Source organism: Oncorhynchus gorbuscha, linkage group LG10 (assembly GCF_021184085.1).
Source record: "Oncorhynchus gorbuscha isolate QuinsamMale2020 ecotype Even-year linkage group LG10, OgorEven_v1.0, whole genome shotgun sequence".
Lineage (NCBI taxonomy): Eukaryota > Metazoa > Chordata > Actinopteri > Salmoniformes > Salmonidae > Oncorhynchus > Oncorhynchus gorbuscha.
The window spans coordinates 74,347,741-74,375,215 of record NC_060182.1 but is presented as its reverse complement, the minus strand read 5'-3'; the positions used below and the strand labels follow the sequence as shown (position 1 = coordinate 74,375,215).

At 41.6% G+C, this 27,475-nt stretch overlaps 1 protein-coding gene across 4 annotated transcripts; it reads left to right on the top strand.

The window, feature by feature from the left end:
• The first annotated feature begins 6,425 nt into the window (after positions 1 to 6,425).
• Positions 6,426 to 27,183, top strand: LOC124046558 (guanine nucleotide exchange C9orf72-like). 4 transcript variants are annotated; one of them, XM_046367067.1, is made up of 10 exons: positions 6,432 to 6,675; positions 16,861 to 17,311; positions 17,475 to 17,570; positions 21,782 to 21,846; positions 22,587 to 22,659; positions 23,084 to 23,200; positions 23,519 to 23,754; positions 23,950 to 24,007; positions 24,132 to 24,241; positions 24,357 to 27,183. In XM_046367067.1, exons 2-10 carry the CDS (start codon positions 16,868 to 16,870, stop codon positions 24,541 to 24,543), a joined length of 1,386 nt encoding a protein of 461 aa, XP_046223023.1. In that variant the 5' UTR covers positions 6,432 to 6,675; positions 16,861 to 16,867; the 3' UTR covers positions 24,544 to 27,183. The 4 variants fall into 4 exon arrangements, with proteins under 4 accessions (XP_046223025.1, XP_046223023.1, XP_046223021.1 ...); XM_046367065.1 differs by having other exon boundaries at positions 6,433 to 6,675; positions 16,855 to 17,311; XM_046367066.1 differs by lacking the exon at positions 6,432 to 6,675 and adding an exon at positions 6,737 to 7,067 and having other exon boundaries at positions 16,855 to 17,311.
• Positions 27,184 to 27,475: the final 292 nt, after the last annotated feature.

The window sequence follows — 27,475 nt, the reverse complement described above, 5'->3', positions numbered from 1 at the left end:
TGATGTTGTTTATCAGAATGTGGATTTACACACAAGGAAAGCATTGGAGGGAGAGTCCAATGATGTCATCAAGCCCTGGTTCTTACTCCTTTAGCATATTCAAATCAGGATGATTCCCCCTCACTAATTACTTTGGGCTCCAAGAGTATAGGACCCCCCTGAGCATTACACACACACACACACACACACACACACACACACACACACACACACACACACACACACACACACACACACACACACACACACACACACACACACACACACACACACACACACACACACACACACACACACACACACACACACAGAGAGAGAGAGAGCGCCTGAGGCTAGGGATGTGATTTGTGCTCGATTGCAGAGGACTACAATCACATTAGGGATGTCCTCTGGGCTTGGATACGAACATGCCCTGGCTGTGTGATAACATAACCCTATAGGCAACTGAACAATGGGTGCATATTTAGATACGCAACACAGTGTGACAGCTTTTAGAACACTAGGATATATCTTACTTAAAAGGACAAAGGGTGAGAGAGAGACTGGAGATGAGTACGAAATTAACATAATTATGAAATTAATATCAATGTATTATGAAATAATTTAAAGCTGCGCTGCAGTTCGTCTCCAAGTTTTAATGTATGAATGATTAATTAGCGAGTGTGACTTTCTGCCCCCTTCTCCTACTGCAGATATTAAATCATAGAGGAAGAAAATCACAATGCAAGTTTCTGATTAATTAAAGCTTTAATTCTCCTTAGATCTATCTTGAAAGTGTGCTTTAAATAGGCCCATTGATCTACTGATGTTTGTTTGAGCTGGTATAGCCTTTTCTTTACATGATTCCTCTTGCTAAAACACAGATGTGTTCAGTTTTATGAAATAAGTATATTTTGGTTGCAATAAGAGGGCCAATAACTTTGAGGATAGGTTGAAGAAACAAAACAGCTAGACCTTTATTTTGGTAAGTGGTTGCTTGTCAGTCCAGGCAGTGAGGTCGATGTCAAGCCCTTTAGCTGATGGAGAGGTCATAGAGGCACTTAAAGGTGTCATGAAGGCTAATTAGCGAGAAGTAATGCTTATGGCCTTTAGGTCGAAACACAATTACTGACTAAATTAAAAAGTATGCAAGAGGAGATAAGGCACCAGTTATCAGCAATGGAAAGTTTTACCTTAAAACTCCTAATATTACCTCAAGTCAAAGACAAATATTAGCATTTAAATTGTTTATCTGTGTGGGATGAGGTTTTCATTGAATACAACCATTCCACTCATGTCCATGCATCCCACAGCTGAAGCTAAAGCAGGGCTGGGCCTAGTCGGTGCTTGGATGGGAGACCCCCTGGCTAAATCAGACAGATGCTGGGATCAGCGGCCCAGGCTAGTGATGGAGACACGGCCCTGTGAAATATGCTGTCGTTCAGGAGCGACCAAACTCAAGCCCTCATTATAAAGATCCCATGACATGTATTGCAGGAATAGTGGTGTAACTGTTAACCCTCAACATGATTCCCAATCTAGCCCCACGTTCAGTGCTTCAATGGCTATTCAATTATCATGTACCTAAAATGCACTCTTCCAATTATCCTGCACTTAAAATTGACAGAATTCGCAGTTCATCTCTCCCCTGTGATACCCGACATACTGGTACATACTGTAATGGCTGCTATGCATCGCCTATGTGAGTGCTTTACTGTACATTGGTAGAGGACGAAGTACATTTCCCAATATTAAATACATTGAGACATTGAGAAACACAGAATAAATGCCATCCACTCATCACCCGTCTATTCATGGGTGTTGTTATTGGTCTTTCAAATACTCTAACCCAAGATGATGCCTGAGAGATGGCCTGCTGTGTGTCACTGATCTTTGTCTCTCTGATAGTCTTATCTAAAATCCAGTTTATTGGCTTGTTTGTTTTTCCAGTATGGCGTCGAAGTGCAGCTGTCGAAAAGGGATTCAGTTCAGCTGAGACGGGACTCTTTGAAGTTCTCTTTTTCCAACCACTACAGAGATGGTTGTGCGTGCCTCATTTGGAATCATAGTGAGAAGGGCTCTGGGTTATAATTGTGCCTACGACCCACAGTTCCTCCTTTGAAATGTGGCAGTTGAGCCCTCTTGAAAAGTCTGAGCAAAGTTGCCTATCATCACTTGAAGGAAAAAGTGTTGATGTGATTTGTGCAACCTGCCTCATTTTAGAATTTCATCTGTCAACTTGCGACATAATCAAGGATACCATGGGATTGTTTTAACTAATCCAATCACAATCATTTGAAGTGAAAGTGTTGATGGTCTACAGTCCAGTGTAGTTTGTTTTATGAGAAAGAGGGTGGTAAAGAGGGCATGGGCAGAGGAGTGGATGAATTGCTCCCCTAGACACTCAGTAATACAATGTCAGTTGCACATTTCCACCCCTAATGGATTGGGGAGGGTAAGATTATCCTACATTGTTAAAAGGGATTTATAATGTAATTTTAAATGGCCCTGGCTGGAGGCATAATTAAATTACCTTTGTTCAAAACAAACTCATCGCTGCCTCACTCAATGCAACCCTAATTCCTGCTGCTTATAGATGCGGTAGAGGTCAATAAAACTCAGCCAAGACCAAAACAATGGGGCTCCCGAGAGGCACAGCAGTCTAAGGCACTGCATCACAGTGCTAGAGGTGTCACTACAGACCCTGGTTTCGATTCCGGGCTGTGTCCCAACCGGCCATGATCGGGAGTCCCATAGGGCAGCGCACAATTGGCCCAGCGTTGTCGTGGTTAGGGTTTGGCCGGTGTAGGCCGTCATTGTAAATATGAATTTGTTCTTAACTGACTTGCTTAGTTAAATAAAGGTTAAATAAAAACATACAACAATACAATGGAATTGCCATGGGAAAGGTTAGTGGGGAAAGATCCCAAGTCTCCTCATTATCCCACAGCAAAATTAACCTACATTTAGGCCATGGTTTATACGTGTATGTCACACTATGTTGAGGTAAAAATCTGAGTATAATGCTTGCATGGATGTCAACCCTAATATATGTTTATGTCATCATTACCAATCAACTGCATTAGTACAGTTAAAAACGACTGACTAGCACCACCGACGCACTACAGCAGGTGTATCTCAATGATCATCCCTAAAGCCAACACCTCATTCGGCCGCCTTTCGTTCCAGTACTCTGCTGCCTGTGACTGGAACGAATTGCAAAAAAAAAAAAAAAAAAATCGCTGAAGTTGGAGACTTTTATCTCCCTCACCAACTTCAAACATCAGCTATCTGAGCAGCTAACCAATCGCTGCAGCTGTGTACATAATCTATTGGTAAATAGCCCACCCATTTTCACCTACCTCATCCCCACAGTTTTTATTTATTTACTTTTCTGCTCTTTTGCACACCAATATGTCTACCTGTACATGATCATCTGATCATTTATCACTCCAGTGTTAATCTGCAATATTGTAATTATTCGCCTACCTCCTCATGCCTTTTGCACACATTGTATATAGACTCCCCTTTTTTTCTACTGTGTTATTGACTTGTTAATTGTTTACTCCATGTGTAACTCTGTGTTGTCTGTTCATACTGCTATGCTTTATCTTGGCCAGGTCGCAGTTGCAAATGAGAACTTGTTCTCAACTAGCCTACCTGGTTAAATAAAGGTGAAAAAAAAAAATATGTATGCTAGCTATGCTAACTAGCGTATATGAACGGGAGTTAGCATTTAGCAGTCAGTTCTTCTAAACCTTAAAAGGAGCCACTTCTACATGTTTTGCAGCAAAAACAACCAAATATATCAAAATTGGACTTAAGCAACCACATTGTGGGCATGTCATAATACATAAATCATGATGGATTTGACAGATATCCACTTTGTTTGATCAGATATGTTTAATGTGCGCCAACTCCTTTACCTCATCTATGCAGTGATTATTTGCATATCAGGTGCAAGTCAAGTCAAAAGTATCAAATCAAATTTTATTTGTCATATGCGCCGAATACAACAGGTGTAGACATTACAGTGAAATGCTTACTTACAAGCCCTTAACCAACAATGCAGTTATTAAAAAAATACCAACAAAAAAATAAATAAAAGTAACAAAGAATTAAAGAGCAGCAGTCAAATAACAATAGCGAGGCTATATACAGGGGGTACTGGTACAGAGTCAATATGCGGGGGCACCGGTTAGTCGAGGAAATTGAGGTAATATGTACATGTAGGTAGAGTTATTAAAGTGACTATGCATAGATAATAAACAGAATAGCAGTAGTGTAAAAGAGGGTGGGGGAGGGAGGGGCAATGCAAATAGTCTGGGTAGCCATTTGATTAGATGTTCAGGAGTCTTATGGCTTTGACAATTCTTCGGGCCTTCCTCCTGGTATTGAGGTCCTGGGTGGCAGGAAGCTTGGCCCCATTGATATACTGTCTGTACGCACTACACAAAACATTAAGAACTCCTTCTCTTTCCATGACATAGATCTGACCAGGTGAATACAGGTGAAAGCTATGATCCCTTACTGATGTCACTTGTTAAATCCCTTTCAATCAGAGTTGATAAAGGGGAGGAGACAGGTTAAAGATGTATTTTTAAGCCTGGAGAAAATGGATAGTGTATGTCAAAATCAAATCAAACATTATTTGTCACATGCACCGAATACAACAAGTATAGACCTTACCGTGAAATGCTTACTTACAAGCCCTTTAACCAACAGTTCAGTTCAAGAAGAGTTAAGAAAATATTTACCAAATAAACTAAAGTAACATTTTTTTAAATAAAAATTAACACAATAACATAACAATAACGAGGATATATACAGGGGGTACCGATACCGAGTCAGTGTGCAGTGTACAGGTTAGTTGAGGTAATTTGTACATCTAGGTAAGGGCGAAGTGACTATCAATAGATAATAAACAGCGAGTAGCAGCAGTGTACAAAACAAATGAAGGGGGTGGGGTCAATGTAATAGTCCGGTGGCCATTTGATTAATTGTTCAGCAGTGTTATGGCTTGGGGGTAGATGCTGTTAAGGAGCCTTTTGGTCCTAAACTTGGCGCTCTGGTACCACTGGCTGTGCGGTAGCAGAGAAAACAGTCTATGACTTGGGTGACTGGGATCTCCGACAATTTTACGGGCTTTCATCTGACACCACCTATTATATAGGTCCTGGATTTCAGGAAGCTTGGTCCCAGTGATGTACTGGGCCATATGCACTACCCTCTGTAGCGCCTTACCGCAGATGCCGAGCAGTTGCCATACCAGGCGGTGATGCAACCAGGATGCTCTAGGATGGTGCAGCTGTAGAACTTTTTGAGGTTCTGGGGAACCATGCCAAATCTTTTCAGTCTCCTGAGGGGGAAAAGGTTTTGTCGTGCCCTCTTCACGACTGTCGTAGTGTGTTTGGACCATTATAGTTTGTTGGTGATGTAGACACCAAGGAACTTGAAACTCTCGATCTGCTCCACTACAGCCCCATTGACGTTAATGGGGGCCTGTTGGGCCCGCCTTTTCCTGTAGTCCACGATCAGCTCCTTTGTCTTACTCACATTGAGGGAGAGGTTGTTGTCCTGGCACCACACTGCCAGTTCTCTGACCTCCTCCCGATGTCTCATCGTTGTTGGTGATCAGGCCTACCACTGTTGCGTCATCAGCAAACTTAATGATGGTGTTGGAGTCGTGTTTGGCCACGCAGTCGTGGGTGAACAGGGAGTACAGGAGAGGACTAAATACACACCCCTGACGGGCCCCAGTGTTGAGGATCAGCGTGGCAGACGTGTTGTTGCCTAGCCTTACCACCTGGGGGTGGCCTGTCAGGATCCAGTTGCAGAGGGAGGTGTTTAGTCCCAGGTTCCTTAGCTTAGTGATGAGCTTCGCGGGCACTAAGGTGATGAACGCTGAGCTGTAGTCAATGAACAGCATTCTCACATAGGTGTTCCTTTGGTCCAGGTGGGAAAGGGAAGTGTGGAGTGCGATTGAGAATGCATCATCTTCAGATGAGAATGGGCAAGACAAAAGATGTATGTGCCTTTGAATGAGGTATGGTAGTAGGAGCCAGGCGCACCAGTTAGTGTTAAGAACTGCAACGCTACTGGGTTTTTCAAGCTCAACAGTTTCCTATGAGTATCAATAATGATCCACCAAAGGACATCAAGACAATTTTACATAACTTTGGGTAAGATTGGAGTAAACATGGGCCAGCATCCTTGTAGAACGCTTTCGACACCTTGTGGAGTCCATGCCCTGAGGGAGGGGGGTACAACTCAATATTAGGAAGGTGTTTCTAATGTTTGGTATTCTCAGTGTATGAATCAACCTTCAATATTATTTATTTGTTTTGCATGTAAAATTACATCATCTATCTTAGATACCCATAATATTTCGCTAGACGGCAGTGTGCCTTCACGACATATAATGTAGTGTTGACGAATGAGGAAGTGATTCTATTTCTCCGTGTTTTTCTGTTAAAGCAAATAGTATGGATATACTGACAAGTTACATGTCTCTCCGCCCTAACAATGGGAGGGAGAAAGATTTTCCGCTGAATTGGGCCTTTCTCTTCCTCTCTGCTTAACGGTCCCCCGTTTGCACCCCCACACAGTAGGTGGCAGAGTGCACTTTTAACATATGTTTGTGCCGTCATAGTACAATATTAATGCGAGCTACAAACAAAATACATTGATATTTTGGTGAGTAAAGCCTCTCTTTTAAATTCAGATATAATTGAAAATGTTTTCGGACATGCCAGTTTCTATTTACAGCACGTTTACCAACATTATATGTACTAACGTTACAGCTTGGCTAGCTAGCTACTGCTTGTAATGCATACATACGCCTAACTAACTAGTACTGAGTCAGCTACTGGCTCTATTAAGATGTGTAGTTCTCCTTTTATGTTTCACATTATTTAAACCCCAGAAAACATTAACCTTGACCACTTGTTATAGACAGTAACCGAGCCTTTGACTATGACTCTCAGTTCCATGAAACATAGCTCATTGGACGAAGACGTCTTCTGTGGGAGTTTGGTTAAGAGCCGCGACACTCAATCTGAACATTAACAGACGTAGTTTACGCCACGGTAAGGTTTTGGATGTATAAGGACATTACCTTTCATATCAGCAAGAAGAAAACAAAGGTTACATTGATACACACCTTGATAGGGTTCATGTTCCCACTAAGGCTATATCTCCATGTTACAGCGCTTTTTTTAAACAGAAAATAGACGGCAGTCAAGAGGTGACCACTTGTGCTAGTTAGCCATCTAGCATGCACCTGGCTGTGTAGTTTTGTTGGATACACCCATAGCTGTATGGATCTGTACAAAACTGCTACAGTAAGTGTGTCTCTTTTATTTGAAGGATTTATTCTCGCGGATATAGGTTAAGGGCCATATGTTTCGAAAGCCGTATCGCAAGCAATGATTATTGACGTTTCTAAACGTTAAAACACTGCGTCGGGATTGTAGTTCACACGAGCCAGTCGTGGGCGAAGCTAATGGCTGAAAACCAGGGAGAAGGCAGATTTATTTTGTATTATTTCACCTTTATTTAACCAGGTAGGCCAGTTGAGAACAAATTCTCATTTACAACTGTGACCTGGCCAGGATGAAGCAAAGCCGTGCGACAAAAACACAGAGTTACACATGGGATAAACAAACGTACAGTCAATTACAGAATAGAAAAATCTGTATACAGTATGTGCAAATGAAGTAAGGAGGTAAGGCAATAAATATGCCAATAGTGGCGAAGTAATTACAATGTAGCAATTTACACTGGAGTGATAGATGTGCAGATGAGGATGTGCAAGTATAAATACTGGTGTGCAAAAGAGCAGAAAAACAAATATGGGTATGAGGTAGGTAGTTGGTTGGATGGGCTATTTACAGATGGGCTGTGTACAGTTGCAGCATCAGTAAGCTTCTCTGACAGCTGATGCTTAAAGTTAGTGAGATAAGTCTCCAACTTCAGTGATTTTTGCAATTAGTTCCAGTCATTAGCAGCAGAGCACTGGAAGGAAAGGCGGCCAAAGGACGTGTTGGCTTTGGGGATGACCAGTGAAATATACCTGCAGGAGCGCGGAGGGTGTTGCTATGGTGACCAGTGAGCTGAGATGAGGTGGAGCTTTACCTAGCAAAGACTTATAGATGACCTGGAGCCAGTGGGTTTGGCGACAAATATGTAGCGAGGACCAGCCAACGAGAGCATACAGGTCGCAGTGGTGGGTAGTATATGGGGCTTTGGTGACAGACTGCATCCAATTGGTTGAGTAGAGTGTTGGAGGCTATTTTGTAAATGACAACGTCAAGGATCGGTAGGATAGTCAGTTTTACGAGGGTAAGTTTGGCAGCATGAGTGAAGGAGGTTTTGTTGTGAAATAGAAAGCCGATTCTAGATTTAACTTTGGATTGGAGCAAGAGCGACGTCATTGATATATACAGAGAAAAGAGTCGGCCCGATAATTGAACCCTGTGGCACCCCCATAGAGGCTGCCAGAGGTCCGGACAACAGGCCCTCCGACTTGACACACTGAACTCTGTCTGAGAAGTAGTTAGTGAACCAGGCAATGCAGTCATTAGAGAAACCAAGGCTGTTGAGTCTGCCGATAAGAATACGGTGATTGACAGAGTCGAAAGCCTTGGCTAGGTGGATGAAGACTGCTGCGCAGTACCGTCTTTCATCGATGGCGGTTATATCATTTAGGGCCTTGAGCGTGGCTGATGTGCACTGGTGACCAGATTGCATAGCGGAGAAGTTACGGTGGGATTCGAAATGGTCGGTGATCTGTTTGTTCGCTTGGCTTTCGAAGACTTTAGAAAGGCAGGGCAGGATGGATATACGTCTGTAATAGTTTGGGTCGAGAGTGTCTCCCCCTTTGAAGAGGGAGATGACCGCGACCACTTTCTAATCTTTTGGAATCTCAGATGATACGAAAGAGAGGTTGAACAGACTAGTAATAGGGGTTGCAACAATGGCGGTGGATAATTTTAGGAATAGTCCAAAATACAGTCAACATTGCTTATACACACTACTTAGTACCTACTGATGCGTATGAAAGTCATGTAGTGGCGGTATAGGGCATATCAATTATGTATTACAATTTAGAAATCATGCACAAAGTAGCCTACACAATCGTAATCCATGTGAAATATATTAACATGCGTGCCGCGCCGCACACACAGCCTACTTTCAGCTGAATAAATCAAATCACATTTTATTAGTCACATGCGCCCCTAATCAACAATGCAGTTAAAAAAAATATGTGAATAAGAAATAAAAATAACAAGTAATTAAAGAGCAGCAGTAAAATAACAATAGCGAGACTATATACAGGGGGAAACCGGTACAGAGTCAATGTGCGGGGACAGTGGTTAGTCGAGGTAATATGTACATTAGGTAGTTATTAAAGTGACTGCATAGATAAAGAGAAGCAATGGTGTAAAAGAGGGGGGGGAATGCAAATAGCCTGGGTAGCCATTTGATTAAATGTTCAGGAGTCTTATGGGTTGGAAGTAGAAGCTGTTTTGAAGCCTCTTGGACCTAGACATGGTGCTTCGGTACCGCTTGTGTTGCAGTAGCAGAGAGAACAGTCTATGACTAGGGTGGAAAGGAGTCTTTGACAATTTTTAGGGCCATCCTTTGACACCATATCATTTAGTTTACTTGATAGCTACCTACACAAATAGTTAGCTAGAATAATAATAAATGTAATAAAGTGTTAATAACAAGATAAAACTTCATTTAAATTTGGTAAGACCGCTTTAAGTTTCCCTGCATTAAAGTCCCCGGCCACTAGGTGCACCGCCTCTGCGTGAGCGTTTTCCTGTTTGCTTATGGCGGAATACAGCTCATTGAGTGCGGTCTTCGTGCCAGACTCAGTCTGTGGTGGTATGTAGACAGCTATGAAAAGTACAGATAAACTCTCTAGGTAGATAGTGTGGTCTACAGCTTATCATGAAATACTCTACCTCAGGCGAGCAAAACCTTGGGACTTTTAGATATCCTGCACCAGCTGTTAATTAACAAAAATACATAGTCTGCCGCCCCTTGTCTTACCACACGCCACTGTTCTACCCTGCTGATACAGCGTATAACCAGCCAGCTGTATGTTGATAATGTCGTGGTTCAGCCACAACTCCGTGAAATAATCTATTACAGTTTTGAATGTCCTGTTAGTAGTTTAATCTTCTGCCTAGGTTATCCATTTTATTTTCCAAAGTTTGCACGTTTGCTAGCAGGTTGGAAGGCAGTGGGGGTTTATTTGATCGCCCACAAATTCTCAGAAGCCTGCCCTCAGGCCCCCTTTTCTCAGCCTTCTCTTCATGCAAATAACGGGGATCTGGGCCTGTTCCCGGGAAAGCAGTATGTCATTCTCGTTGGACTCGTTAACGGGGTAAAAAAGGATTCTGCCAGTTCGTGGTGAGTAATCGCAGTTCTGATGTCCAGAAGTTATTTTCGGTCATAATAGACGGTGGAAGCAACATTATGTACAAAATAAGTTAAAGAAACAAACAAAAAAAACACAATTGCCTTCACCGGCAATCTTATTTACACTTTAGGCATTTAGCAGACGCTCTGTCCAGAGCGACTTACAGTAGTGAGTGCATATATTTTTGTACTGGTCCCCCATGGGAATCAAACCCACCACCCTGGCATTACAAGCGCCATGCTCTACCAACTGATCCACATGGGGCATCTGCAGGCATCAGCAGTTGTTGTTTTTTTGTTGCATGGAGCAGCTCACAGAATAATGACATCTGTAGCTGGTAGGGTAGGAAATATGTTTAAATTTATATCTACCAGTAAATGCTAACTAAGACAACAATGGGTATGCAAACCAGGTATTGAAAAAGTTTAGTCTGAAGTGTTGGTTAGGCTATTTGATGCGCAATTGTCATCATGCTGTTTGCATCAGGGGCATAGACATCAATGAATCAAATGTATTTACGAAGCCCTTTTTACATCAGCCGATGTCAGTGCTATTTTTTAATTATTTTTATTTCACCTTTATTTAACCAGGTAGGCAAGTTGAGAACAAGTTCTCATTTACAATTGCGACCTGGCCAAGATAAAGCAAAGCAGTTCGACACATACAACGACAGAGTTACACATGGAGTAAAATTAACATACAGTCAATAATACAGTAGAAACAAGTCTATATACGATGTGAGCAAATGAGGTGAGATAAGGGAGGTAAAGACAAACAAAAAGGCCATGGTGGCAAAGTAAATACAATATAGCAAGTAAAATACTGGAATGGTAGATTTGCAGTGGAAGAATGTGCAAAGTAGAAATAAAAAATAATGGGGTGCAAAGGAGTAAAATAAAATAAATACAGTTGGGAAAGAGGTAGTTGTTTGGGCTAATTTATAGGTGGGCTATGTACAGGTTTAGTAATCTGTGAGCTTCTCTGACAGTTGGTGCTTAAAGCTAGTGAGGGAGATAAGTGTTTCCAGTTTCAGAGATTTTTGTAGTTCGTTCCAGTCATTGGCAGCAGAGAACTGGAAGGAGAGGCGGCCAAAGAAATAATTGGTTTTGGGGGTGACCAGAGAGAGATACCTGCTGGAGCGCGTGCTACAGGTGGGTGATGCTATGGTGGCCAGCGAGCTGAGATAAGGGGGGACTTTACCTAGCAGGGTCTTGTAGATGACATGGAGCCAGTGGGTAGTATATGGGGCTTTGGTGACAAAACGGATTGCACTGTGATAGACTGCATCCAATTTGTTGAGTAGGGTATTGGAGGCTATTTTGTAAATGACATCGCCGAAGTCGAGGATTGGTAGGATGGTCAGTTTTACAAGGGTATGTTTGGCAGCATGAGTGAAGGATGCTTTGTTGCGAAATAGGAAGCCAATTCTAGATTTAACTTTGGATTGGAGATGTTTGATGTGGGTCTGGAAGGAGAGTTTAGTCTCACCAGACACCTACAGTGCCTTGCGAAAGTATTCGGCCCCCTTGAACTTTGCGACCTTTTGCCACATTTCAGGCTTCAAACAAAGAGAAGCAAACAAAAAGATATAAAACTGTATTTTTTTGTGAAGAATCAACAACAAGTGGGACACTATCATGAAGTGGAACAACATTTATTGGATATTTCAAACTTTTTTAACAAATCAAAAACTGAAAAATTGGGCGTGCAAAATTATTACTTTCGCAAGGCACTGTAGGTATTTGTAGTTGTCCATGTATTCTTAGTCAGAGCCGTCCAGAGTAGTGTTGTTGGACAGGCGGGCAGGTGCAGGCAGCGATCGGTTGAAGAGCATGCATTTAGTTTTACTTGTATTTAAGAGCAATTGGAGGCCACAGAAGGAGAGTTGTATGGCATTGAAGCTTGTCTGGAGGGTTGTTAACACAGTGTCCAAAGAAGGGCCAGCAGTATACAGAATGGTGTCGTCTGCGTAGAGGTGGATCAGAGACTCACCAGCAGCAAGAGCGACCTCATTGATGTATACAGAGAAGAGAGTCGGTCCAATAATTGAACCCTGTGGCACCCCCAGAGACTGCCAAAGGTCCGGACAGCAGACCCTCCGATTTGACACACTGAACTCTATCAGAGAAGTAGTTGGTGAACCAGGTGAGGCAATCATTTGAGAAACCAAGGCTGTCGAGTCTGCTGATGATGTAGTGATTGACAGAGTCGAAAGCCTTGGCCAGATCAATGAATACGGCTGCACAGTAATGTTTCTTATCGAAGGCGGTTAAGATATCGTTTAGGACCTTGAGCGTGGCTGAGGTGCACCCATGACCAGCTCTGAAACCAGATTGCATAGCAGAGAAGGTATGGTGAGATTCGAAATGGTCGGTAATCTGTTTTTTGACTTGGCTTTTGAAGACCTTAGAAAGGCAGGGTAGGATAGATATAGGTCTGTAGCAGTTTGGGTCAAGAGTGTCCCCCCTTTGAAGAGGGGAATGACCGCAGCTGTTTTCCAATCTTTGGGAATCTCAGACGACACGAAAGAGGTTGAACAGGTGTCAACAATTTCGGCAGATAATTTTAGAAAGAAAGGGTCCAGATTGTTTAGCCCGGCTGATTTGTAGGGGTACAGATTTTGCAGCTCTTTCAGAACATCATCTGAACGGATTTGGGAGAAGGAGAAATGGGGAAGGCTTGGGCGAGTTGCTGTGGGGGGTGCAGTGCTGTTGACCGGGGTTGGAGTAGCCAGGTGGAAAGCATGGCCAGCCGTAGAAAAATGCTTCTTGAAATTCTCAATTATAGTGGATTTATCAGTGGTGACAGTGTTTCCTATCGTCAGTGCAGTGGGCAGCTAGGAGGAGGTGTTCTTATTCTCCATGGACTTTACAGTGTCCCAGAACTGTTTTGAGTTAGTGTTTCAGGAGCAAATTTCTGCTTGAAAAAGCTAGCCTTGGCTTTAACTGTCTGTATAATGGTTTCCAGCTTCCCTGAACAGCTGCATATCACGGGGGCTGTTCGATGCTAATGCAGAACGCCATTTGATGTTTTTGTGTTGGTTAAGGGCAGTCAGGTCTGAGGAGAACCAAGGGCTATATCTGTTCCTGGTTCTACATTTCTTGAATGGGGCATGCTTATTTAAGATGGTTAGGAAGGCATAAAAAAACAACAGGCATCCTCTACTGACGGGATGAGATCAATATCCTTCCAGGATACCCCGGCCAGGTCGATTAGAAAGGCCTGCTCGCTGAAGTGTTTCAGGGAGCGTTTGACAGTGATGAGTGGAGGTCGTTTGACCGCTGACCCATTACGGATGCAGGCAATGAGGCAGTGGATGGGCCTGGGTGGACAGAGGCCCACCCAATGGGGAGCCAGACCCTGACGGGCCCACCCAATCAGATTTATGTGGTTTCAGCATTGTTGTGGACTTAGACCATCAAAATTGTATTTTCTATTAAATAAAGTGTACTTTTTTTGTTGTTGGGTGGGGGGGGGGGTGAAAATCTGGAAAACCATAACAAAAACTTGATTTTTCACACAGGGTGCCTTTCGCTGGGTGGGCTATTTGGGAACTTTTTTGGCTAAATTTGAGTATACCCACTTCTCCAGGCACCACTACACCACTGTATAGGGCCGATGGAAAGACAGCAGTCACACACAGTATGATTTTAAAGGATAAGCAGTCCATGAACTCTGACATAATAAGCCAGTAGATCCTGATCATAAGAATACAAAAACACAGCCATTAGGTGTTTCCCAATCAAAATGTACAACTATTACTCCCGTTGCATGAAACAGTTGGCACACAAAGTAACCAGTGACTTAAAGTGAAACTGACAGTATTTTAACTGCTTTGCAGATATGAAACAAACAGACAATCATAATATCAGTCAAGAGGTTTTAAAAATAGGTTCTATTTGACTCAACGTTCCATGACGTACGCTAAGGCATTGTTGGCAGAATAGATGAATACAGTTCAATGCATGATTAATATTCATCAATACATTTCTTGGTAGTCCAAAAAGTATTTATCAGGTTGTAAATTACATCTGGCCTGGTACATTGTTTGCTGCCTCCATTCGGGATGCACTGTTTCAATGACTCAATATTCTGGACAAAAACTGACAAATGTAACCAAGGTTGGGAATGTCAATACATTCAAACTAGCAAGGGCAATGATCACAAACCAGTCATAATGTGGCTAATAGGCTAACGTATCTATTTATGTAGCACGCTAAAAACACAGAGCCTAATGTTAGCTTGCTAGCTGCTAGGAGGATGACATGCCATTGCAGGAGTGGGTGGGTGAGTGACTGACTTTTTCCCTTATTGTTTTTTGGTGGCTATACACTGCTAGAGAAGCAGGTTTCATTTGGTTATTTAGCAAGAACTTGTACATCTATTATATATTAAGCATATCTCTTGCGTTTGCAAATTCACTCTGACTATCTACTTTGATTTCGGAGCACTCTCGTCTGTGTGCCAGAGCGCAGAACTGATGAATTTACGAACGGAACACCTGCTGAATATGACCGATATCAGTAAACGTAGGGGGGGAAGTTATAGTTAGTCAAGAACGCTGTAGATAACATGTAAGCAGCCTAACCAGCTCTACTGCGCCGAGTAAAATGGTCAGAGTGAGGTGTTCTCATTTGTGTCTGGGAGTAGCAAGCTAGCCAACTTTAGCCAGTTAGCTTGGGTGGTTGTTTGGGACAAGCATGCATTGGCAGGCAAGCTACAGAAGGAAGAGTAGGTTGCAATTCCATATGGTTTATCATTGCAATTTTGATGGACAACTAGCCGAAAAAGTTTGAGTGTTTATCTAATGTTCCTTCATCAGATTTGAGCTTATCTTGCTCATAACAGAGGGACAGAGAGTCTACCTTTTCATGGTTGTTTGGTCAATAGGACTGTAAAGTTCCAAAATGTAAGAGGACTCCTGTGGTGTTTTCATATGTGCAGAAATCCATTTGGGTGTATTTTGTGGCTTTTGGCTAATGCGTTCTAATAATCTAAAGTCGCGCTGTTCAACTGCCTGTAAACACACAGTTCAGTTCAAAGTGAATGATGGCAGCCGCGGGTGGCAAATGGCTTGTTTGTAATGGTCTACTGTCACTCTGATTGGCTACAGCGCACTGGTCTGAGTGTTTTTATTCGGTTTTATTTTCTGCAGTGTCTATTAATTGTCCAAATGCACGGCCACTTTCCCACTCTATATTGCTATAGAATTTTCACAAATGCCTTCCCAAACATTCTAGGAATTTATGAAAATGACTAAGTGGTCGCTTGTCAGACCATTTTAAAGTGTCCTTCTTTCTGGGGGTGTATATGAACAGATTTGAGTAAGGTTTCATATTGCTAAAATGCTGTCCGTTACACTTTAAATGCAACAATGTTTCACATGCACACAAGGTATTTTCAAATAGATGTCTAACGGCAAGCATGCTGCACTAAAAAAAATCCAGTTCCACTCACCAGATGATGATCATTTGAAACTTAACTTCTTTTTGAAAGCTAACAAATTAGCAACAACATCCTCTTTGATAACACCTGCTGCAAACTAGCTAGCTAGACCTTGTGAAAACTGATGCTCGCTATTGCCCAATGACCTATTGGACTTCAAAAAGGCAGAAGTTTCTGTACATTTTTGTAAGAACGGTCTCAATTATTAAGTCAAAATGTGATTGTTGATTCCACTGTTACTCCAAAAAAAATACCTAATACAGTTGAGCATTTCACTTAAGGTTGATTTGATTTGATTTGATTTGATTATTTGATTTGAATGGCAGATGCCTTTTATCTAGCTTCTGATGGCTTAGCCAATGGCTGACTTGGATAGCTAGATTTATCTCCCCAGAGACCAGCACAGAAAAATCCTGATTGGATATGTTTTTTTTCTCTTTAGTGTTAAACCTTTCCAACAAAACTAAAGAGATTAAATCAGAACATCATTGAAAGTAATTATAATGATTGTTCCCTGCTGTGTTTGGGTTAATAATAATTCATAGTGGCTCTATTTTCCCTCAGCATGCATTGTTTCACTATTGTTTCACTATATAGAATCCATATGATCTGAAATATGAACACAGAAATACTGGAAATTTTAAACTCTTATTATGGTGATTTGACAATTACAATCATGGTCTTGACTCAGACTCGATTTGCTCCCGAACACAACACTGGAAAATACACACCAATTTCTTTAATATTTTAGATAGTTAAAAGGTATTATGTCTTGTGTGGACTTATACACTATGAGACTAAACTTGCCTGTTTTTAATGGAGATTTGTATTTATGAAGGTGCAAGAGTTCAATATTGTTAGTTTGTGGGCTGGATTCTTTGTATGACATCTATTTTCTCTTCCTATAAGATAACTTGAACAATAAATAGATGTATAATTCTACCAGCCAGGCATGATCTACGTTCCACCTTTCTGGTCTTCCAACCCACCCCCAGGTACAGTAACAACATGTCTTCTGGCCCACCTCAGTCGCCCGCAGTGGCTAAGACAGAGGTGACTGTCGAAGGAGAATGCCCTCTCCTCGCCGCCACCTTTGCCTACTGGGACAACATCCTAGGCCCGCGAGTGCGCCACATCTGGGCTCCCAGGTGTGAGCAGCCGCTGTTGCTGAGTGACGGTGAAGTCACCTTCCTGGCCAATCACACGCTGAACGGGGAGATTCTGCGCAGCGCCGAGTGTGGAGCGGTGGACGTCAAGTTCTTTGTCCTAGCTGAGAAGGGCGTCATCATTGTCTCGCTGATCTTTGATGGCGAGCTGAAGGGTGACAAGAACACGTGTGCCCTGTCCATTATTCTTCCACAGACAGAGCTGGCCTTCTACTTGCCCCTGCACACTGTCTGTGTGGAGAGGCTCAAACACATAATCCGCAAGGGACGCATCTGGATGCAGAAAGTAAGTGTTCAGATTTTAAGTGCCAAGTCTATCCCCTACTAGGCCACCCCCTTAAGGCAGTTTTTCTCAATCCATCACTAGGGAAAATGATTTATCATTATAGCCCAGTACTATCACCTGAATCACCTAGCCTGCCATGCCGGTATTTGTCATTGACATACAGGGCTACAACATCATTTCTGTGCTGACATCAGAGATTGTCCCCATCATGGAGCTGCTGTCCTCCATGAAGACACACAGTGTCCCAGAGGACATAGATGTGAGTATCAGAAGCCATCGTGCAAAAAATATAGTAAAGCTCATTATACTCTGCAGACCCATTTATGTTGCAACTTTGCTTTTAACAGTTAGTGGGGTCTGAAATTGACAACATTGATGAAGATTAGCAAAAATTACTGAATAAAATGAATAATTCAAATACTGTATACTATATTTTATGCTAAAAAAAAGGGAAATACATTTTTTTTACTAATACAATTTTTGAGGTTTTGAACTATTGACACCCCTGTCTTCAATACCTCACCTTGCAAGGATAACGGCACTGAGCCTTTTTCTAAAATGCTTTGAGTTGGAGAACACATTGGGATGGATCTTAGACAATTTCTCCTTCCAGATCCTTGATATCCTACATCTGGGTTAATGGACTGGACTGTCCTCTTCAACAGGTTTTCAATCAGACCTGGGCAGGGGGGCTGGCTAACAACTGATGAGAGTGTGAAATAACACAAGCGTAGACCAAAATTGACCTTTCTCCAGGGAAATGACTCAGGACTTTTATTCAGGGAATGAAACAACAGAATGCGTCATGGCGCTGGGTAGCAATTACAACCAAACCAAAACCTAGCTCGTCTTTGAGCCTTTCTACACAGGTCTTCCGGTCCCTGTCTGCTACTGGACATCTAAGCTGTTTACCGGAGTATCCGACAAAAGAAAACAGAAATCCAACAGTATTGTCCTTACTTGGGTCAGGTCTACAGCCAAGTAACACCCGGTAGGTTCCTGTCCAGTGTGGGTTTGATATCCTTCCCAGTGTTGGAGGGCTCTGCATGTCAGCTTTTTTTACATTTATTTTTTACCTTTATTTAACAAGGCAAGTCAGTTAAGAACAAATTCTTATTTTCAATGACTGCCTAGGAACAGTGGGTTAACTGCCTTGTTCAGGGGCAGAACGAGATATACCTCGTCAGCTCGGGGATTCGATCCAGCAACCTTTCGGTTACTGGCCCAACGCTCTAACCACTACGCTCCAGCAGCTCTTGCCATTCCGGCAGCTCTTGCCGCTCCAGACCAAAAAACTGATCTGGCCAAAGCCAGATTAAAACAGCCACCACCCAATTTCCAAGTAGTTATATCAAGTAGTAGTTTTCTCAATCTGTATTCAAATAGTTTTAAAAAGTAATACTTTCTGAGATGCATATTCAAATAGTTTTAAAAAGTAGTTATTTTTTGGGATCTATAATCAAGTAGTTGTTCCCCTGGAAAAAGTTACTTTCCACAAAGCATAGTTAAAACTATAGTTGTTATCTCAGGTCTTGAAAACCCCATGTTTTTAATTGATGAAGGTAGTTCATACGCATGGACGAAGGATATTAAGGATCTGGAAGAATTCTGTATGGAGGAATGGTCTAAGATCCCTCCCAATGTGTTCTCCAACTCCTAAAACGTTTTAGAAAAAGACTCCATGCTGTTATCCTCGAAGGTGAGGTATTGAAAATGGGTGTCAATCATTTTTACCCCTACCTTTTTGAGAAAGATTATTACTTGTAAAACAAAATCTCTTCTCTGAGCAATTATGTTAGTATAATATACACTACTCAAAAAAATAAAGGGAACACTTAAACAACACAATGTAACTCCAAGTCAATCACACTTCTGTGAAATCAAACTGTCCACTTAGGAAGCAACACTGATTGACAATTAATTTCACATGCTGTTGTGCAAATGGAATAGACAACAGGTGGAAATTATAGGCAATTAGCAAGACACACCCAATAAAGGAGTTGTTCTGCAGGTGGTGACTACAGACCACTTCTCAGTTCCTATGCTTCCTGGCTGATGTTTTGGTCATTTTTGAATGCTGGCGGTGCTTTCGCTCTAGTGGTAGCATGAGACTGAGTCCACAACCCACACAAGTGGCTCAGGTAGTGCAGTTCATCCAGGATGACACATCAATGCGAGCTGTGGCAAGATGGTTTGCTGTGTCTGTCAGTGTAGTGTCCAGAGCATGGAGGCTCAACCAGGAGACAGGCCAGTACATCAGGAGACGTGGAGGAGTCCTGTCGTGGAAATTTCCTCTATTTACCAAATCATGAGCACAAACCACACACAAGTCAGTTAGTTATCAAAGTCCATCTTTAATTATATGAGCTCTATCACAACCCTGTGACTCTCCAATCAATTCAGTGTCTATCAATAAGTTCTCTGAGAGCCCCCTCTACATTGCAACTGAGATCCTTTAATAGCAAAGAACACACAGTCAGACAGCATAGACATAATAAATCGTTCAGCTTTGTCTCCTTACTCAAACCCAGAACCATAAACCAATCCTCCATATCGACAGGCATATATCAAATTGTCATTTAGATACAACCAATTCTAAATACAACCAATCCTGGACAAGCTCACGGGGAGCATAGAATGATTCCAGACACTGTCATCCTCCTCTCCCCGATGGGAAAAGTAGGGAGTGACTGGCACACAGACACAGTGGAGCAAAAGATATGTTTACACATGACACCTTGACCTCTCCCCTCTCTGCGGCCCATGCAACTTAGTCTTGACATGGAACAGATACTGCAAATGGCCACCACTATATTACAACAAAATACATTCTTATGAGAAATAACTCATAAGCATATCATGAAAATAAAACATCTTATCTATGTTACCCACCAATTCTGATTATTCCCCAACAGGCCGTAGGAAGGCAACAACCCAGCAGCAGGACCGCTACCTCCGCCTTTGTGCAAGGAGGAGCAGGAGGACCACTGTCAGAGCCCTGCAAAATGACCTCCAGCAGGCCACAAATGTGCATGACGTCCACAGGTGTGGGTTGCGCTTACAGCCCAACACCGTGCAGGACGTTTGGCATTTTCCAGAGAACACCAAGATTGGCAAATTCGCCATTGATGCGCTGTGCTCTTCACAGATGAAAGCAGGTTCACACTGAGCACATGTGACAGTCTGGAGACGCCGTGGAGAACGTTCTGCTGCCTGCAACATCCTCCAGCATGACCGGTTTGGCGATGGGTCAGTCATGGTGTGGGGTGGCATTTCTTTGGGGGGCCGCACAGCCCTCCATGTGCTCGCCAGAGGTAGCCTGACTGCCATTAGGTACTGAGATGAGATCCTCAGACCCCTTGTGAGACCATATGCTGGTGCGGTTGGGTGGCCATGGGTTCCTCCTAATGCAAGACAATGCTAGATCTCATGTGGCTGGAGTGTGTCAGCAGTTCCTGCAAGAGGAAGGCATTGATGCTATGGACTGGCCCGCCCGTTCCACAGACCTGAATCCAATTGAGCACATCTGGGACATCATGTCTCACTCCATCCACCAACGGCAGATTCCACCACAGACTGTCCAGGATTTGACGGATGCTTTAGTCCAGGTCTGGGAGGAGATCCCTCAGGAGACCATCCGCCACCTCATCAGGAGCATGCCCAGGCGTTGTAGGGAGGGCATACAGGCACGTGGAGGCCACACACACTACTGAGCCTCATTTGGACTTGTTTTAAGGACATTACATCAAGGTTGGATCAGCCTGTAGTGTGGACTCCAAATCCAGACCTCCATGGGTTGATAAATTTGATTTCCATTGAAAATGTTCATGATTTGTTGTCAGCACATTCAACTATGTAAAGAAAAAAGGATTTAATAAAAATATTTCATTCATTCAGATCTTATTCTAGTGTTCCCTTTTATTTTTTTGAGCAGTGTAATCCCCCCTTAGTTTTTTTGGGCATACACATTTTTAGCTATACTGTATTTTTTATAGTCATTTTTGCTCATCTTTATCAAAGATGTCAATAATTTCTGACCCCACTGTATGTCCATGAGGAGACTATTATGCCTGCAGTTCACTGTCACATTATCACATGGGTATCCAAGAATGATATCCAACTAGTTTCACTGATATGTTAAGTCTTGCACAGCTTTCATTACCAGGCAAAAACCCCAGTTGAAAATGAAACTAAAACTTCAAAGCCTCCACAATTTCTGTGGAAAAGAAGCTGAAGGTTCTAACCAATGAGGCTCCACTGAAGCTTTAATTATCTTTTTGATGTTCATCAATGAGATGTGCAAAGTCACACACAATTCCACAATAATTTGAGGATTAGACTACCGTACTCAAATTCGGGCAATAACTACTCTCTGTCTCACCACAGTTAAAGTAGGCAAACATTTTTATCTTGTCCTTCATATTGAGGACTATTTCACCAAAGAACTCTTGTTTGTTCCAACTGTGTTAGATCAAGGACACCATCCTAAATGATGACGACATTGGAGACAGCTGCCATGAAGATTTCCTGCATAAGTAAGCACTGTTATTGTAGGCTTATCTGCTTCATTCTGAAAATTGGAAGCATCTGCCTGTAAGTTGTCTACCTGTTTTTTATTATATATATATATTATTTTTTTTACAGTACCCAGAACAATTCTGTGACTATTTAACCATTGGAAAAGTATAAATACTGCAATGCAGTGTCGACTAAATTGAGCTCTGAGACTGATAAGTAATCTCTATTAACTAATGTTGCCAACAAGTGGAAAACCCTTCACATGATCAAGAAACAACCTTGAGTGTCCTTGCTTTTCTTTTTGTGGGATAGTCACAGGGTTAAAAAAAAATGTTTTACTCTCCTTCAGGTTAACAGCTTTTCTCTCCTTTTTATCCAAACTGGGCAGGTCCATTAGGTACACATTGCTTACCTTGCACACTATATTTGTGATGAGATTGTAGTTATCAGTGGAATGCAGTTATGCACCCCTTGACAAATCTGTCTAAACATCATTATCTTAACTGCCTGTGGAGATGACAAATACACTGCAAGTCATAATTTCTTTACTCAGCTTTTAAGTGTTATTTCAGTAGTCAGGAAACACTTGTCACTTTAGAGACCTATATTAAAGTCATATTTTTATGACAAACACGTGGACACATTTTAATACATTTTAATGTTGCTCATGTTCTCATTATGCTAAATTAATATCAAGTGACTTCCTTGTCATTAATTTTAAAAAGTACACACAAATGAAATTGCCTCCGTCTCTCAGGGCCATCAGTTCTCATCTCCAAACGTGTGGCTGCTCCATGGTGGTCGGAAGCAACCCAGACAAAGTCAACAAGGTACTGACAGGCTGCCAATACTCTGCTTAACACATGCATACATACATACATACATACATACATACATACATACATACATACATACATACATACATACATACATACATACATACATACATACATACATACATACATACATACATACATACATACATACATACATACATACATACATACATACATTGGCTACTGTATCAGCATATGCATTCACACTCATGCACACAGTAGTTGTATAAAAATGTTATATACACAGGCATGTCTGCATATGTTATTGTGTATCTACAAAAAAATTGCAGCATAGAAAATATGACATTACAGGTTAACACGCGCACACACCCACACTCCTCCAAATCCTCTCTCCCTCACTAAAATGCAGATGAGTTGTGAGGTATTCCATGTTGATTTGTGTTTTCTTGTGCTCTAGATAGTGCGAACACTGAGCCTTTTCCTCACCCCTGCTGAGAGGAAGTGCTCTCGGCTCTGTAAAGCTGACTCCTCTTTCAAGTACGACACAGGACTGTTTGTACAAGGCCTCCTCAAGGTACCACGCCACTCTAAATTACAGTTCTCTAATGCTGGTCCTGGAGAGCCAGTGGATGTGCAGGCAATTGTTGTATATATTTTTTTTTAGCACTAACGCACTAAAAACAATCTTCGGTTCAATGGGGGTTACTTAATTTTGTTTTCTCACATCTTGATTATCCCATTGTAAGTGCATGCAAATTAATAGTCATGCAAAGTAAGTATTTTATTTCGAACCAAGGCCTCAAAAAATGAACAAAAGGTCATAGCTTAACAGACTGCCAGTTTGGCATTGTGATCCCCCTCATTACTCTCCCCCTCCTTTCTCCAAACCAAGGACTCCATGGGCAGCTTCGTCTTGCCCTTCCGCCAGGTGCTGTACTCGCCCTACCCGACCACGCACATCGACGTGGACATCAACACGGTGAAGCAGATGCCACCCTGCCATGAGCACACTTACAACCAGCGCCTCTACATGCGCTCGGAGCTCAGCACACTCTGGAAGGCAGCCAGCGAGGATGACATCGCCCCCGACGCTGTCATTCACACCGATGAGTCCTTCACCCCCAACCTGTATGCTTTCTTCTCTCCTGTTCTGTTATTCCAATTAAATTGGAATTGCCTGTGTTTTATTTAGATGCCTTAACAGCATTGATTGATTTATTTCATATGTATCAAATGTGTATGTCTTGTTTACATTAACATTCATGAAAGATGTGGATGTTAATTCTGTTTTTGTGACCACTAAAAGCTCCACTCTTTTCTCAGAAATATTTTTCAGGATGTTATGCATAAAGACACTTTGGTGAAGTTATTTATAGATGAGGTAAGACACCAGAAAAAAGGAGGCAACAATATTTGTGGTGCTGAAAAATGGTCTCCTCATATGTCGGCCTTTTGTTGGCTTATCAGGGCCAACAATAATAGTTGATTCTCGGTGTTGTTCCCAGGTGTTCATGCTGAAGCCAGGCCTCAATCTGCGAAGTACTTACTTAGCCCAGTTCTTGCTGATCCTTCACAGGAAGGCTCTCACGCTACTCAAATACATTGAAGATGAAACGTAAGTTACCTCCCGCTATGGAAGCAGATGTAATTGGTTTCAATAGGACTTTTATCCCAGCACAGCAGGACACCGTGTAATACAACTTTTTTATGTTTGAATTCCCCACCCTCAGGCAAAAGGGAAAGAAGCCTTTCCGCTCCTTGCGCAGCTTGAAGACAGACCTCGACCTGATGGTGGAAGGCGACCTGAATATTGTCATGGCTTTTGCTGAGAAGCTGAGGGCTGGACTGCACTCCTTTGTATTTGGGAAGCCATTCTACACAAGTGTACAGGAGCGAGACGTGCTAATGAGTTTTTGACTCTTTTACTGTTATCCTCATGACTTGATGATGTTTGTTTCTTATCTTTAATTATTTCTTATTATTGTAGCATTGTCAATAAGGAACCTGCAAGTAAGCATTTCATTGGACGGTGTATACCAAGGTTATTATAGTAAACTAAAATAAAAACTAAAATTGTAAAAACAATATAGTAAACAAATAATAGCATATGCTGAAACGTATAATTGACTGCAAAACGAACTAAAATGGAAGCCATCATAAATTATTTGTTTATTTCCCCTTCTAAACAAATCTGATAGGATGTAACCTTTTTTTCTAATGGGGTTTTTGAGCTTCTGAATATGCTGGTTAAGTACTGCCAGTAGATGCTGACGTTTCAATAGGCTTAGTTTGTGCATTGCTAACAGGGACAAAATCTTGAGGGCAAGCACAGAGCTGGACTGGGCTAAGCTAGAACAGCTTGTAAATTTGGAGCCGTTTACAATCTACAACGACAAACTTCAGACTGACAGCCAGTTGCTGTCTGATGTGGTGCCGTGCCTTCTCACTTGCAATCTACTACTACTGGGGGAGAGAGAGAGAAAGTCACCTCTTGCAAGGATGGCTGTTTAGCCTAAGCTGTGGCACTGGATCTGGTTTCTGCCCCTGCAGAGTTTGTCGAGAGAATATTCTTTGTCCGTGGGCAACTGTCATCAGGCTTGAGAAACCGAACGACCGCCTCTGGAACGCAGTCTTCTTGAAGATGAACCAGAATCTTGTTTGGTGGAGCAGAAACACACACAAGCTGGCTGGCTTTGAACTGATAGATTTGTGAATGTGTTGCTTATGTTTTTGCAGCCATTTTTATTAACCTATTTGAAGGGCTTAGTCAGTTATACATGTTTAATATTACATAAACATAACATGTCAAATGGGCCAGGACTTCATTTGTTTTTTCCTTTCTGTCAGGTAAAGGTACTTGATTCTTATATCTGCTACTACATTTTAAAAAGCATTGGATTCGTGTTAACACGGGCAAAAGTTTCCTTCCACCATAATTCTTGCACCAGTCTTGGTGTTTATCCTTTTAAATCCAAGTCACATTAGGATTGATTTATAATGTAAACCTAACCAAACCTCCTGGACATGGAGTTGTATGGAGTCCTCTAGTGTAGGGTTTCCAAATCTCGGTCCTGGGCCATAGACTTGATCCCTCTTGATGAACCGGTTGGAGTCATGATAGCCGGGTCATCTGGTGGGATCAGCCAATTTTAAGTTTACTTGTTAAGAAGAAAATGTACTATTTCAATATGGAGGTGGCCCCAATGGTGCTGCCCATGCTCTCACAGAAGCCATTGTGATACAAAGATGTTAGGCCTATCACATTATGTATTACTGCCCCCCCCCGCAAGAAGTGACATCCCCCCCAAACTAACTATAGACCTACAACACACATGGCTCCTGTTTTTATCAAACAAACTAAAGAAAACCAAGTCTGATCTAACAAACTAAACTGAATTTCAAATAAAAAACAATAGAAATAACATTAAATTACAAAACTATAATAACCTTGACGTATACCATGTGTATCCTGTACATACGACTAATAAAACTTACCCATTTCAAGACGTGATAGTTAAGTCATTTACATGTGATTTGTCCAAATGCTGCCTTTTATTAGGGAGAGATTTTCTGTCCACTAAACAGTGTTTGAAATGTGCAAAAACAATACAGAATTTCCAAAGGTCCACATTTCAGATGTTGAATTTTTGGAGGATCTCTGTCCCATTTTAAAAGTCCAAACACTCAATGTCTTATTGAAAGCGTGAGTCTGGTGTCTTCAGTGTCTATGTGGTACAACGAGCACTTGGCGGGACTTCTTTATTTATGAAACTTGAATGTTTGGATACCTTTCATATCAATGTTAGCACACTGATTGTACAACATGTTTAATTACATGGCGGAAATCCAGAGTTAATGTAGTCTTTCTGTTGACTGACAGACTAGAACAGCCATGTCTAGGTTATGAACCATAATTGCCCTTTTCAGTGCCAATACTTCACGCTTACATGGTAGCCAATTATAGAGCTTTAGGTTGGCAAAATGATAATTACAAGAGGGACAACTTCATCTGATGCACGTATGGTCAACACACCCTCTGGTTTTGTTATAATGAACCATTTGCATGGGATATGGTCTGTAGTCTTGAATTTGAGCACATTGCAATTATGGATTTGTACTGTAGGTCTGAGCATGCATGCTGATTGTTGACAAGAGACTGGTTATTTTTAGTATTGTTTTTCACATGTACATCTTGATGTGTATAGAATGAATTATTAACTTAACTTATGAGGTATAATGTGATACACCAGGCCATATCATATCGATCGGTATCATGTCTTACCATACTTGTTATCATATAGTTGCCATTTGATGACATGATTCTAAATGCATTTTAATGTTTTATCATATAGCATCTTTGACTCATTAACTTTGACTCAGGTGGCCTTAACTTATTTTCTCACAAACTTTCATTGGCAGATGTGGTTTATGGCGTATGCCAATGAAACCTTAATATTGTTCACCCCACTGGCCTTCATGCTGATGCAGTGTTCAAATTTTATTCTAACATTTGTCAATGCATCCATGATGATGATAAATAAATGTGTCAATACAAAATGGTATGGATATTTACTCAAATTAGTACACATTTACTGGTCTTACAGCATGTGCATAGAAACAATGTCTAAATGATTTTACTTATGTAAATAAGGCATCGTTTTTATTTTTAATACATTTGCAAAAATGTTTAACCTGTTTCACTTATAAGGGGGTATTGTGTGTAGATTGAGGAACAACATTAATTTAATCAAATTTTAGAATAAGGCTATAATTTAACAAAATGTGAAAAAGGTCAAGGGGTCTGAATACTTTCCAAATGTGCTGTAAACAGTACATTACATAAGACAAT

Bases quoted from the DNA above. Each gene is read 5' to 3' on its own strand.
- LOC124046558 (XM_046367067.1), top strand. From the start codon at position 16,868: ATGTCTTCTGGCCCACCTCAGTCGCCCGCAGTGGCTAAGACAGAGGTG. The intron at 22,660-23,083 runs GTACTGACAGGC...CTTGTGCTCTAG, and splicing joins ACCCAGACAAAGTCAACAAG to ATAGTGCGAACACTGAGCCT. The intron at 24,242-24,356 runs GTAAGTTACCTC...CCCCACCCTCAG, and splicing joins AAATACATTGAAGATGAAAC to GCAAAAGGGAAAGAAGCCTT.